Source organism: Stegastes partitus, unplaced genomic scaffold (genome assembly GCF_000690725.1).
Source record: "Stegastes partitus isolate 25-593 unplaced genomic scaffold, Stegastes_partitus-1.0.2 Scaffold638, whole genome shotgun sequence".
Taxonomy (NCBI): domain Eukaryota; kingdom Metazoa; phylum Chordata; class Actinopteri; family Pomacentridae; genus Stegastes; species Stegastes partitus.
The window spans coordinates 252,860-264,430 of NW_007578369.1; the positions used below are offsets into that span (position 1 = coordinate 252,860).

The 11,571-nt window shown below is 45.1% G+C and overlaps 2 protein-coding genes across 2 annotated transcripts in view; both read left to right on the forward strand.

Annotated features, from left to right (window-relative positions):
* col4a5 (collagen, type IV, alpha 5 (Alport syndrome)) overlaps nucleotides 1-8,714 on the forward strand; it is a 47,170-nt gene extending 38,456 nt beyond the window's left edge. The window contains exons 40-49 of the mRNA XM_008289811.1: nucleotides 3,162-3,295; nucleotides 3,382-3,454; nucleotides 3,573-3,644; nucleotides 3,752-3,880; nucleotides 4,549-4,647; nucleotides 5,109-5,321; nucleotides 5,408-5,585; nucleotides 5,665-5,779; nucleotides 5,867-6,039; nucleotides 6,805-8,714. Coding sequence (XP_008288033.1) covers nucleotides 3,162-3,295; nucleotides 3,382-3,454; nucleotides 3,573-3,644; nucleotides 3,752-3,880; nucleotides 4,549-4,647; nucleotides 5,109-5,321; nucleotides 5,408-5,585; nucleotides 5,665-5,779; nucleotides 5,867-6,039; nucleotides 6,805-6,886 — 1,268 coding nt within the window. The 3' untranslated portion in view covers nucleotides 6,887-8,714. The remainder of the gene's footprint in view (nucleotides 1-3,161; nucleotides 3,296-3,381; nucleotides 3,455-3,572; nucleotides 3,645-3,751; nucleotides 3,881-4,548; nucleotides 4,648-5,108; nucleotides 5,322-5,407; nucleotides 5,586-5,664; nucleotides 5,780-5,866; nucleotides 6,040-6,804) is intronic.
* Nucleotides 8,715-8,853: 139 nt separating this feature from the next.
* Nucleotides 8,854-10,993, forward strand: LOC103363178 (tripartite motif-containing protein 16-like). Its single transcript, XM_008289817.1, has 2 exons — nucleotides 8,854-8,880; nucleotides 9,395-10,993. Exons 1-2 carry the CDS (start codon nucleotides 8,854-8,856, stop codon nucleotides 10,652-10,654), a joined length of 1,287 nt encoding a protein of 428 aa, XP_008288039.1. The 3' UTR covers nucleotides 10,655-10,993.
* Nucleotides 10,994-11,571: the final 578 nt, after the last annotated feature.

Sequence of the window (11,571 nt, forward strand, 5' to 3'; positions counted from 1 at the left end):
AAACTGGAGTTTGAGTTAGTTTTGCTTTAGTTGTTCTTCTGTCTGATGCTGCAGGTAGATAATAAACTCAGAGGAAAAACAGCTGGAAGCAACAAACTGGACTTTAGCTCCTGTGAACATTTTGTCTAAACCCAGGTTATGCTACACAGTAAGATTCTATTTTTATGGACATTTCAGTTTGCATTTGTGCTAATAAAAAAAAAAAAAGCCATTACTCTTGAGTGCCTGTCCTGTAGGGTGAAGGCCTGCAGCTCAGACCCGTGCAGTGAAAGGGGCTTTAGAGTCCAGATAAGAGAGTTGTGGGTTTGTTTCCGGCTCTGCTGTCCTGTGTGTGTGTGTTCGTCCCACCAATCAGTCATCTGCATGGACACCGTTTGTCCCGACACACATTTGTGCAGACACACTGAGAAGAAGCCTCACGCTGTGCTGGAAAGAGTGCACAGTCAAAACTATTTGGTTTTCAAATCCAAAATCAAGGATTTAAAATTTAAAATATCTGCAGAATTTTCTGAATTTACAAATTTGAAAGCGCGTGTGTGACAGTCACACTGTCTCACCACCACTGCGTGAGGCTGCAGCACAAACACTCGAGTGTTTTTCTGGGTGACAAAATGATGCTCTGAAATGTTACTTCCTGTTCCTGTGCGTCTTGGCCCCGCCCACTGTGGCTTGGCCCCGCCTCTCGGATCGATGACTCGTGCGTCCGGCCGCTGCAGGGCCTTCAGGTCAGATTAACGGCGTCCAGATTCTCCTGCACGTCCCTCGGCAGCAGCACTGACTGAGTTTAACCTCACTCTCTGATCCACTGGGAACAAATCATTGCATCTTCTCCTTGTTTCTCCCTAATCACTGTCTCTCCTCTCTCACTTCTTCATGCACACTGATGGTAGTAAAAAGCACCTGTAACAAGTAAGCACCTTTTGTTAAACATCGTATGTCAAGTTCAATGATGAAAATAACAACACACACACCTGAGATTTTACTCCTGAATCTGGCACCATCAGCATGTTATGTGGAGCACATGTAGGAGCAGCCAAAGACCGATTAACATTCAGAGAGTGTCGTGTGGATAACATCAGAACACACCAGTAAACTAACTCACTTTAAACATTAAGTCATTCTCGTTAGTCTGTTTTTTCACTCTAATTCCAGTTCTCGTTGTTACTGAATGTACAGTTGTTTCTTGTATTCCAGTATTTAGTGCTTTATAACTCAAATGTGCTGTAGATTAAATGTTTAAGCGTCCAGCAGCACTTTATAAAACCCAGAATTTCCTCCCAGCTGACTGACAGAAGTCACTACTGATCCTCTGGTGTGGGAAAAAATAAAAACTCATAAATTGTTTGTTTTTTTTTTTAAAGCCAAAAAAGAAAAAAACCCCCAAAACAGACTCATGAAAGGAAAAATACTTAATTTATCCCAGAAGGGAAATTCAATAATGAATAAAATAAAAATAAATAATATAATAAAATATATATAATAAATATATTTAATAAAAAATAATATAATAAATAAAAAAATAAATAAAATAATAAAACATGCAGTTTGCTCCAACTTTTTAAGCTAAATCACTGCATTTAATAAAATATATATATATAAATATCTATACAGCACTTTTCAAGCTTGAGCACAAAATGCTTTTTTAATTTAAAAGATTTATAAAATTAAAAAAATAGTTAAACATTTTAAGTTTAGGAGCACGAGAGCATAAATGTCAAGTTAGGTTTACACATATTTGTATATAAATATAGTATATAAATACATTTTTCATTCAAATAACAGCAAATATCTGTTAAATGAACAACATTTGCTCATTTAAATACATAAAATATAGTGTAATTTACAGTCAGATGTTGTAAAAGAATAAATTACTGTTTAGTAAACAAGTGTTTTTAGGGTTAACATGTAAATATGCACTTTTTTTCCAGTTAACTTGAGAAATATATATAAAATATATAATAATTAAATAGTTCAAAGCTGTTCAACACATTTATTTCTTTTACAGTGCAGGTTCTTTATTGTTGGTTTTGGTCTTTTAATGAGATTAAATAAAAATAAAAAACCAGAGTCTTCCTTTAGGGGACTCTTGTGAATAGATTCTGATCCGTTGTGCAGCAGAACGTCCTGATCGCTGAATTAAAAGCATCTTGTGCAGATTGTCCAGAAGCTGGTTTGGTTAAAACCTTCACAGCTGCTTCAGGACTGAAATGCCTCTTTCATTGTTGTTCTGACTGTGTTTCTTGCCTCTGTCTAAACCTGCTCTCCTTTGTTTTTTTCACCCCGTGCATCAACCCGGCTGCGCTTTGCCTGGGAATTCTGGGAATCGTAGGTCCTCCAGGTTAGACCAAGTGGTTTGATGGTTGTGATGCTGTGAGCTGGGGTTTGTGGAGGGTGGTGGGGGGGGGGTTTCATCTGTCAAACTGAAATCTGTAAAACTCTCGATAATGTGCGATGAAGCGTTCTCGTGGTTTGAAGGTGTTGAAGGTGTTATTCATGAGGTGTGTCGGATCGTTCTCTGAGCGTTAAAAACGGATGTCAGCAGGTGTGCTTTGACCTTTTCTTCACCCAACAGGACGAGCTGGACGTCTGTAGCAGGACTCATGTGTTCTAAAGTGTCACACACCGTTTTACAGGAACCTGAGGAGCTTCGTTCCCGTGTTCTGGCTCTGATGAACACAGATTGTGTCCTTCTCTTTCTAGCTGGTGTTTAGAAACAAACATTCTCGTTGTTTGACATCTAATGAACGAGTTTGTTCAACTTCAGATCTGCCTTTAGACAAAAAAACGGACAAAATCACGTGTAAAATGTGAACTAACACGTCTCATTACAGTAAGATTTTTTAAGCCAGCTATGTCAGATTTGGGAATGAAGCTCTTCAGTATTAAAGCGTACATTACTGCTATCTAGACTTTAATAGTTGGACAGACTACAGCAGGGTCTGGAGATGTTCACACTGTAATCTGCTTCCTGTTCTTTGTGGCTGCGCTGTACCAAGTTGGGCTCAGTTCAGTTTCCTTTTTTTGAACAAGACAACAGGATCTCTGCTTCGTTCTCGCTGTTAGCTGGAACTCAAACTGACCCCAACAAGCCTACACGTGCAGCCTCGCCGTGCTCTCTCTCTGCTATAACTGACCTTTCCACCCCTGCGTCCGTCCTGAAGGTCCATCCGGCCCACAGGGTCCCCGCGGACCCCCGGGAAGTGGCGGCGTTAAGGGAGAGAAGGGTATCCCCGGCGCTCCCGGCCAGCCCGGCTTCCCCGGACAGAAGGGAGAAGGCGGCGTTCCAGGATTCCCGGTAAGATCTTATTAAATCCCGTAATGTGCTCTCTGCTTTCCTTTAAAGTGATCGTACGTTGAGATGTGACTGTTCCTTCCTGTCAGGGTTCCTCTGGTCTTCCTGGTGCCTCTGGCCTGAAGGGAGACGTCGGTCTGCCTGGCGTTCCCGGATTCCCTGGTGGGTTCACAGTGACGCCGTTTTGTGCTGCTTTATTCCATCCAAATGTGCGTTTCGGTGTTAATCGTTGATCGTGAGCAAAACCCAAACAGCTGTTCTGTCTGTGTTTTTTTTCCAGGACCAAAGGGAGACCCGGGACTTCCCGGTCGCGGCGGCCTTCCTGGAGATCCTGGAGATGTAGGACCGACTGGTGGGTGGACTCGCTGACCGCCTCACAGCCGAGCAACACGCCAAGAAGTTCAGTTTAAATGTGGACTGCAGGCAGGATTGCTAACAGATGATTTCCTGTGTCACCAGGTCCTCCTGGAGATCCCGGCGTTCCTCCGGCTCCCATCGTGGTGAAGGGAGAGCGAGGACCTACTGGTGCTCCGGGCCAGCCTGGTAACCGAGGATCGCCTGGTGCTCCTGGACGTGAAGGACTCCCAGGTGGGTGACTCTATGGGATGTGAAGGAGGTCAGAGGAGGGCTGCATGAGCTCCAGCTGAGATGTGAACATTTGTTTGTCGTGACAGTTAATAAACTGCTAAGTTTGTCAGAGGGGACACTGCACAGGTCTCAGGAAAGAATATTTTACATTCAATACTGTTTAAGCTGTCTTTGAGGATGCTTTATGGCCTGTTTCTGTGGAATAATATGGAGAAAATACCCCATAACAGGATAACTGTGTTTTATTATCAGCAGGAGAAGCAACAAAATTCAGGGTTCAGCTTGAGTTTCATAATTCTGGATTTAACCAAAAAAAAAGAGAAAAATCAACAAAACTAGTGTAAAGCTGGTCGTTATGATCACATATGTTCCTCTACGACCTCTGTGTGCTCGAATGAAGCTTCTCGCTCTGTTAACTTGGTGATGAACGTCTCGTTGGTAAATCAAGCTGACGAGGAGGCTTCATCACGGACACCAAGTCTGAAGATCGTCGACACTCACCAGGAAGTTGAGCAACAGATTACATAGAGGAGTGTCGTAATCAAAGCAGTGAAACTCTGAACCTGCAGATGCTACTCGTTTGTGAAGACAAGCCTTGTGTGTGGTAATTGTTGGTGCTGGAGGCTCGCTTGTGTTCAACCAGAACTCTTGTGTGTCGCTGCTCCCAGGTCAGCCCGGTAACCCTGGAGATCCTGGTACTGAGGGTCCTCCTGGCTTCAGCGGACCCCCCGGCAGGAAGGGAGACCCGGGACCAGCCGGTCAGCCCGGTGAGTAGAGCCGCCTCAGCTAGAATGTGCACCGTCAGTCCACTGAACGACTAAACGGTGGAAAGTTAAACATTATTTCATCCGTGTGCCGGTGGACCGTTGTGTTCGCTCCACTGCCCAGATGTTGTAAACCAGCAAAGTGAAACATCTGGTCAAATCAGCTGGAGGTGTTTTATCTAGAAAATGAAGTAAATTAAATGGTTCCTTGTAAATGGATCCTTCAGGGTTCCAGAGACGATCACAATGTAGAAAATAGACACATTTAGCAGCTCGTTTAAGGCGGGATACAGGAGATGTTAACATCCATAATGAATAAAACTCTCCAGTCCAACACGGACACCATCCATCAAACCTTCTGCTCATGTTGGTGCACAGCAGAAATCTTCATCCAGTTTTTTTCAGAGCATCTTGTGATCTCTGTGATCTTTGTTGACATACGTCCTTTCCCCGGCTGCCTCCAGGTCAGCGAGGCTACCCTGGTCCTCCTGGTTCCGACGGTCCACAGGGTCCTCCCGGTCTCCCGGGATCGGTCTCCGCGGCCCACGGCTTCCTCATCACCCGACACAGCCAGTCGACGGAGGTGCCCAGCTGTCCTGAGGGAACGAACCCCATCTATGACGGATACTCTCTGCTGTACGTGCAGGGCAACGAGCGGGCCCACGGACAGGACCTCGGTATGGAGCGCATCGCTTTACTGAACCGAGCTAAAGGTTTTAGCGACCGCAGCACTTGTCATGACCGAGCTTCCTCCCTCCTGCAGGCACGGCCGGCAGCTGTCTGCGCAGGTTCAGCCCGATGCCCTTCATGTTCTGCAACATCAACAACGTCTGCAACTTCGCCTCCCGCAACGACTACTCCTACTGGCTGTCCACGCCCGAGCCCATGCCCATGTCCATGGCCCCCATCACCGGACAGAGCATCAAGCCCTACATCAGCAGGTAGGCGGGGCCGAGGAAGGGCAGGAGCAGCGGGGAGCTGATGGAGGTGGTCTTTAACTCCTGTTTGTGTGTCGTCCAGGTGTGCAGTGTGTGAAGCTCCAGCCATGGTGATCGCAGTCCACAGTCAGACCATCCAGATTCCCACTTGCCCCTCCAACTGGGAACCGATGTGGATTGGATACTCCTTCATGATGGTACATGCATGTTTGTCTGCACAGCAGCAACCAACTCCGTCTTTGATCCCAGCTTTAGCCTGAACTACTCTTGCCTGTCCTCCCCAGCACACCAGCGCCGGCGCCGAGGGCTCCGGTCAGGCTCTGGCCTCCCCCGGTTCCTGCCTGGAGGAGTTCCGCAGCGCTCCCTTCATAGAGTGCCACGGCAGAGGGACGTGCAACTACTACGGCAACTCCTACAGCTTCTGGCTAGCCACCGTGGAGCAATCTGAGATGTTCAGGTACGCATACAGGAGGTTGAGCTGCAGCCACATGACGCTTTCCATCTTTTCCCATCGTTCAGGAACCAGTTTATCCTGGTTACGGGCTGCCCTGAGCTTTGTACAGAGTTCCAGCCCTTTGTTCAGCTGTCTGGCCCTTTATTTCACCCTCACTGCACTGTTCTGGCTGCTAAAGGAGAGTAAACACTGGACCACATTATCCAGGTTGACACTCCAGATGACCGATAATCGGCCATTTTCCACTGCAGGACTGTTTTAGGTCAGTCTGAGCAGCAAGAACCGTCCCAGCAGAACCTCTCAGACCCGTTCTCAGCCCAGAGTTGGTACTTTTGAGCAGCTATGAACTAGGAGAGGACAACTAGATGCATGTTTTAGCAGTCTTGTCCTCTCTTACATCAACATAAAACCCCTCTGTCGCTGCGTTTTCTACGTCTTCATAGAACTGGAGTGTCGTCCAGTCGCCTCTGTTTGTCGTTGTTTTGTTGCAGTGGGGACGTGGAGGTTAAAAGGGCGGATTACAAGTCTGCTCCTGCAAACGCTCGCAGTCCTCGCAGTGGAAACCTGCTTGTTGTCGCTCTGCAGCAGCTGTTTTGGTGTCAGTCTGTGCAAACGTTCTGCCTCCGAGTGGCCAAAAACACAACTGGTTGCCCATTTGGGATAAAAAAACAAAGTTTTATCTTGAAAAAAAGTAGCTTTCAGTAGGCTGTATTTATAATAGTGGACATTACGTCTGTCTTAACCACACTTCCCCTTTGGCCCCTACAGGAGGCCCCAGTCGGAGACCTTCAAGGCGGGTAACCTCCGGGCTCGTGTCAGCCGCTGTGTGGTCTGCATGAAGAGGACGTAACGGCAGCAAGCCAACCCACCGTCGCCGGGGGACGCCCGATCGATAACAAGAGATGATTGGATAACGGGGGACAAGTTGGGGGAGGGGAGGGTGGGCAGTCGTCGTCGTCGTCGTGACCGCTGACGTGGCGACGAAGGTGGAATTCCCATGGTGCATTGTCTTCCGTGAAAAAAACAGAAAAACTAACTACGACTAAAACAATGGTGCTACTGTGCAACACAGCTTAAAAAAAAAAAAAGAAAAAAAGAAAAAAGTAAACAAATCTTACATTTAGTCTTTGTTTTCTTAAGAAGTACCTCAAAATGAAAGCAGAAAAATATCCACTACATGGTGCCATGATGGATGTGTGACAACAAAAGTGCATTTTTCATTCTTCTCCCTTCTTTCCTGAAAGGATCTTTGTTGCCTTTCTCTCTTTAGAAAAAAAAAAAAAAAACGTTGGTGCAGCAAAATGTGATTCTGTACATCCGATTTTTTTTTTTTTTGTTTATCTTTGTTTTGTTTTGGGCCTTACTGATGAGGAGTGGATGGTCTCCACGGTTACCAAATCGGCACTTTGACTTCGGAACATCCAAGATGAGAGATGCACTGACGATGAGCTTTCCTTAGTGAGACTTACTGCCTTTTTTATTGCTAGCTCTTCATTCACACGCCCTTTCCCTCTCTCTCGCTGTCTTTTTTCTGTCGTCTTACGTGACGTTTGGTGGTACTAACCCTGCTGTAGCCCGCCTGCTAACCATCCGCTACACCTACTTTCTCCTATTTTTTTTTTCTTTTGTAAGTAATAAAATGTGTATATTGTGTAAAACACCTTTTGTTTTTAGTGTATTAGGTCTTGAATCAGTACCAGCTGTTTGTTACGACAGTTTTCCAGGTTTTCTTTTTAGCTCACACACTCACGCATTCACACACACAAACACACACACACACATTTACTTCATCGCTCACCGACACACACCAACTCAGATATTGTACAAAGTAAGGCTTTTATGAATGAAACAGTATTTTATATATAATAAATATATATTTGAAAAAAAGAGGATAAAAAGGTATATAAACTTTATTCGGCTGTGGGGAGATTGTTCACTGTTTTCAACCACGAAACCTTCATGAATTTCACCGACACATAAAGCTAACTCCTGAGCACGAGCGGAGTCGTTTTCCCTCAGACAGTCCTGTATGATATTAACAGAGCCAATAAATCGTTTGTATTCAATTTGTAGAGTTAATAAATGTCGAGCTGAAGCATGGGGGAGTCGTAGTCTAATAATTGGGGAATGTTATAAATATTTGTGCAAAAAAAAAAAGAAAAAAGGATTTGAATCTACTTGAGTAGAAAACCACGATACGTGTTCTTTGTTTTTTAACATTTCCAGGTGCTGGGCTTTGCTGTAAAAACAGGTCCTGGGGTTTTTGGGGGGCCGCCTTCGCACCCAAAACCTGCAAATCCACTTTCGCTGGCTTGAATTTGTATCCAAAACCGGTTCGAGTGTTCACACTTGGCCCCGTTTGTACGTTTAAATCAGGTGTACCGGTCCCCGATGTGACGCTTCTCACACCAGGCGCTCAGACTCCTGATGTACTGTAAGTCTGCAAGAGCTGTTTTTAGGGGGGAAGAAATATTTTCCTGTGATTTTATTGTTATTTTTATTTTTTCAAAACTGCTTTTATGAATTCTAATTTTGTCAACCTGGGGTGCGATTAAAAATGTGTATTAATTTGTTTGTTGTTTTTTTTTTTTTTTTTTTTTTTTTTTTTGTTTTAATGTCATGTTATATCCAGAAGTTGTTATAAACTTTTAAGACTGAAATAAATACGATGTCCAAAGTGTTGTCTTCGNAGACAACCAAGCACACTCACATTCACACCTACGGACAATTTACAATCACCAATTAACCTCAACATGTTTCTGGACTGTGGGAGGAAGCCGGAGAATCTGGAGAGAACTCACGCTGCACGGGGAGAACATGCAAACAGGTCTGCAGCAGCTGGGAGTAAAATCTCAGAACCAGAGGTTTCTAATCATAACGATGACTAATGAGTGATGTTAAGGCGCGTTTAATCTAAAACACATGCGTCTATCCACCAGCTGGAGTCCAGAGAAGCCAATAAATCTGATGAGAGTGTGTTTTCAACAGAAGCAGCCTCAGACATCACTGAACAACAGTCAGCATGTCACAGATCGATTCCTAAACACAGAGAGAGCCACAAGGAGGCAGTTTAGTTGATGTTGTGTAGATCCTTTTCCTGGATTTAATGAGTATTTCTGTTCCTCATCGACAGCGTCTGGGCCTGTGATCACAACAAGTTTAATTTAAGGAAGTTTTTAGATAATAGTTTAATCATGTTTTTTTTATTATTATTATTATTCAGGAGTTTTGCTGGAGTCAAATGAGTTTCTGCAGAACTTGGCAGCACATGAGTCGGCTCAGACACAGTGAATCCCAACAACATGGATTTGAAAGACAGTAATCATTTGTGAAAAGCTGTCGGTGACTCTGTCCAAAGCAGAGGCTGTTGGGCTTCCACAAGTCGACTCACCATGGTCTGAAACGAAACATCTGCTCTTGTCATAATGCGATGAAGAAGATGTTCTGTCGCACAGACCAGCAGCCTGTCTGTCATCTCTGCACAGTGGATGGACACAGAGGCCATGAAACAGTCTCACTGGAAGCAGAAAGTATGAACAGGCAGAAAAGAGTCAAGGAGAGTCTGCAAAGAGTCCAGCATAGAATCCAGAGCAGAGAGCAGGAGGTGGGAGTGCTGGAGCAGGAGGCAGAGGCCATCAGACAGTCTGCTGATGAAACAATGAGGGACAGCGAGACAGTCATCACGGAGCTGCTCGGCTTCATCAAGGCAAAGGGCTCCAGTCTGAAGCAGCAGATCAGATCCCAGAAGACGACTGAAGTGAGTCGAGTCAAAGAGCAGCAGAAGAAGCTGAAGCAGGAGATCGCTGAGCTGAAGAGGAAAGACGCTGAGCTGAAGCAGCTCTTGAACATAGAGGACCACACAGAACTTATACTCAGTCACTCCCTACAGTCTGAACTCAGTGGGCCAGCAGCTTCCCCGGTCATCAGAACCAGCCAGAACAGGTACTTTGAGGACGTGCAGACAGCGGTGTCAGAGGCCAGGGATCGGCTCAAGGAAACCACGGGTGAGGAATGGAGCAAGATCTCAGCGACACTGAGATCAGTGGACGTTCTGCTGCAGCGAGCAGAGCCGTCCAGCAGAGACGAGCTGCTCAAATATTCACATCCCCTCACGCTGGACCCAAACACAGCACACGCTAACCTCCATCTGTCTAATCAGGGCAGAACCGTAACAGATAGTTTATCAGGTATATTTTCTAACAACTCAGGCAGGTACAGCTCCTGTCATCAGGTCCTGAGTAAAGACAGCGTGACTAAACCTCTTTACTGGGAAGTGGAGTGGACAGGAAGTGGCATCATCGTAGCAGTGACATACAAGAACAGAGACAGACTGGATCAAGGAGGATTCGGGGCGACTGCTGATTCTTGGGCCTTAAATTGTTACGGAGGCGGCTATGAGTTCAGACACAACAATGTCGTGACTCCTGTATTCAGCCCGGGTTCGTCCTCCACAGTGGGAGTGTTTGTGGATCCCAGAGCAGGCGTCCTGTCTTTCTACAGCGTCTCTGAAACGGCGACTCTTCTCTACAGAGTCCAGACCGCATTCACTCGGCCGCTCTATGTGGGGATTATGGTTTGGGGGAGTTTTTTTGGAAGTACAACAGCGACTATAAAGTAAATCAGGTTTAATGAAGAGGCGTCTGGTGAGCCGTGACCTGCTGTCAGTAGAACTGGTTTAGTGCTGCTGACGTCTGCTCTGACGTGCTGCTGGTGGGAGGTCTGAGCCGGGGGGCGTTCCTTTTCATGTCAACCTGTGCATCTATGAACACGTATCCATGAAATGCTATTTGTGCTCCTCTAAAGGTGTATCATTGCTGTAATGTTTTGTGTTCCACTGTGTGACACGTTGAAGGAGTTTGTCAGATGTTTTATTTGCTAGTTTAACTTTAGATTTTGAATCAGACTGTAAAGATGTGAACACAGTGCATTAAATAAAGTTGGCTAATTTTGAAAACAACATTGTGTTCGTTGCTGTGAAGCTGCTCAGGTGTGTCTGATGCAGAAGTGAGACACAGAGCAGCTGACTTCAGCAGGTGTTGAGCTAAACGTCTAACGATTACAGTGCACTTCATTAGGAACACCTGCTTGTTTAATTATCCGCTCATTCAATCAGCTGTGCAATGTACACAATACACAGCTTCGGTTTCTGCCCACATGTGGATGAAACAGGTCAGCGGACAACAAAGCAGCTGCTTGGATCTGACTATAGACGAACTCAGGTAAACGCTCTGAGAGCAGAAAGTGTGTCAGAGAAATCTTCAAAGTGCAATTTGGAAACCAAGACACTCAAACTTTTTATTTAATACACACATGACAGCGAGTCCAGTGGTTATTTATGTCTTTAAAGTGCAGCTTTGTGTTATTATTATTACATATGGTCTTTCAACTGTGCTATCATGCAAAATTATATTTCTTAGTTCTCTACGCGTCTTTGCGATGACAGTTGGAAATGAAAATTAATGAAAATTAACCCCTCAGATGTTTTTCATTGAAAAAATATTCCACACTTCCAAATATTTTCAATGATTTTAAAAA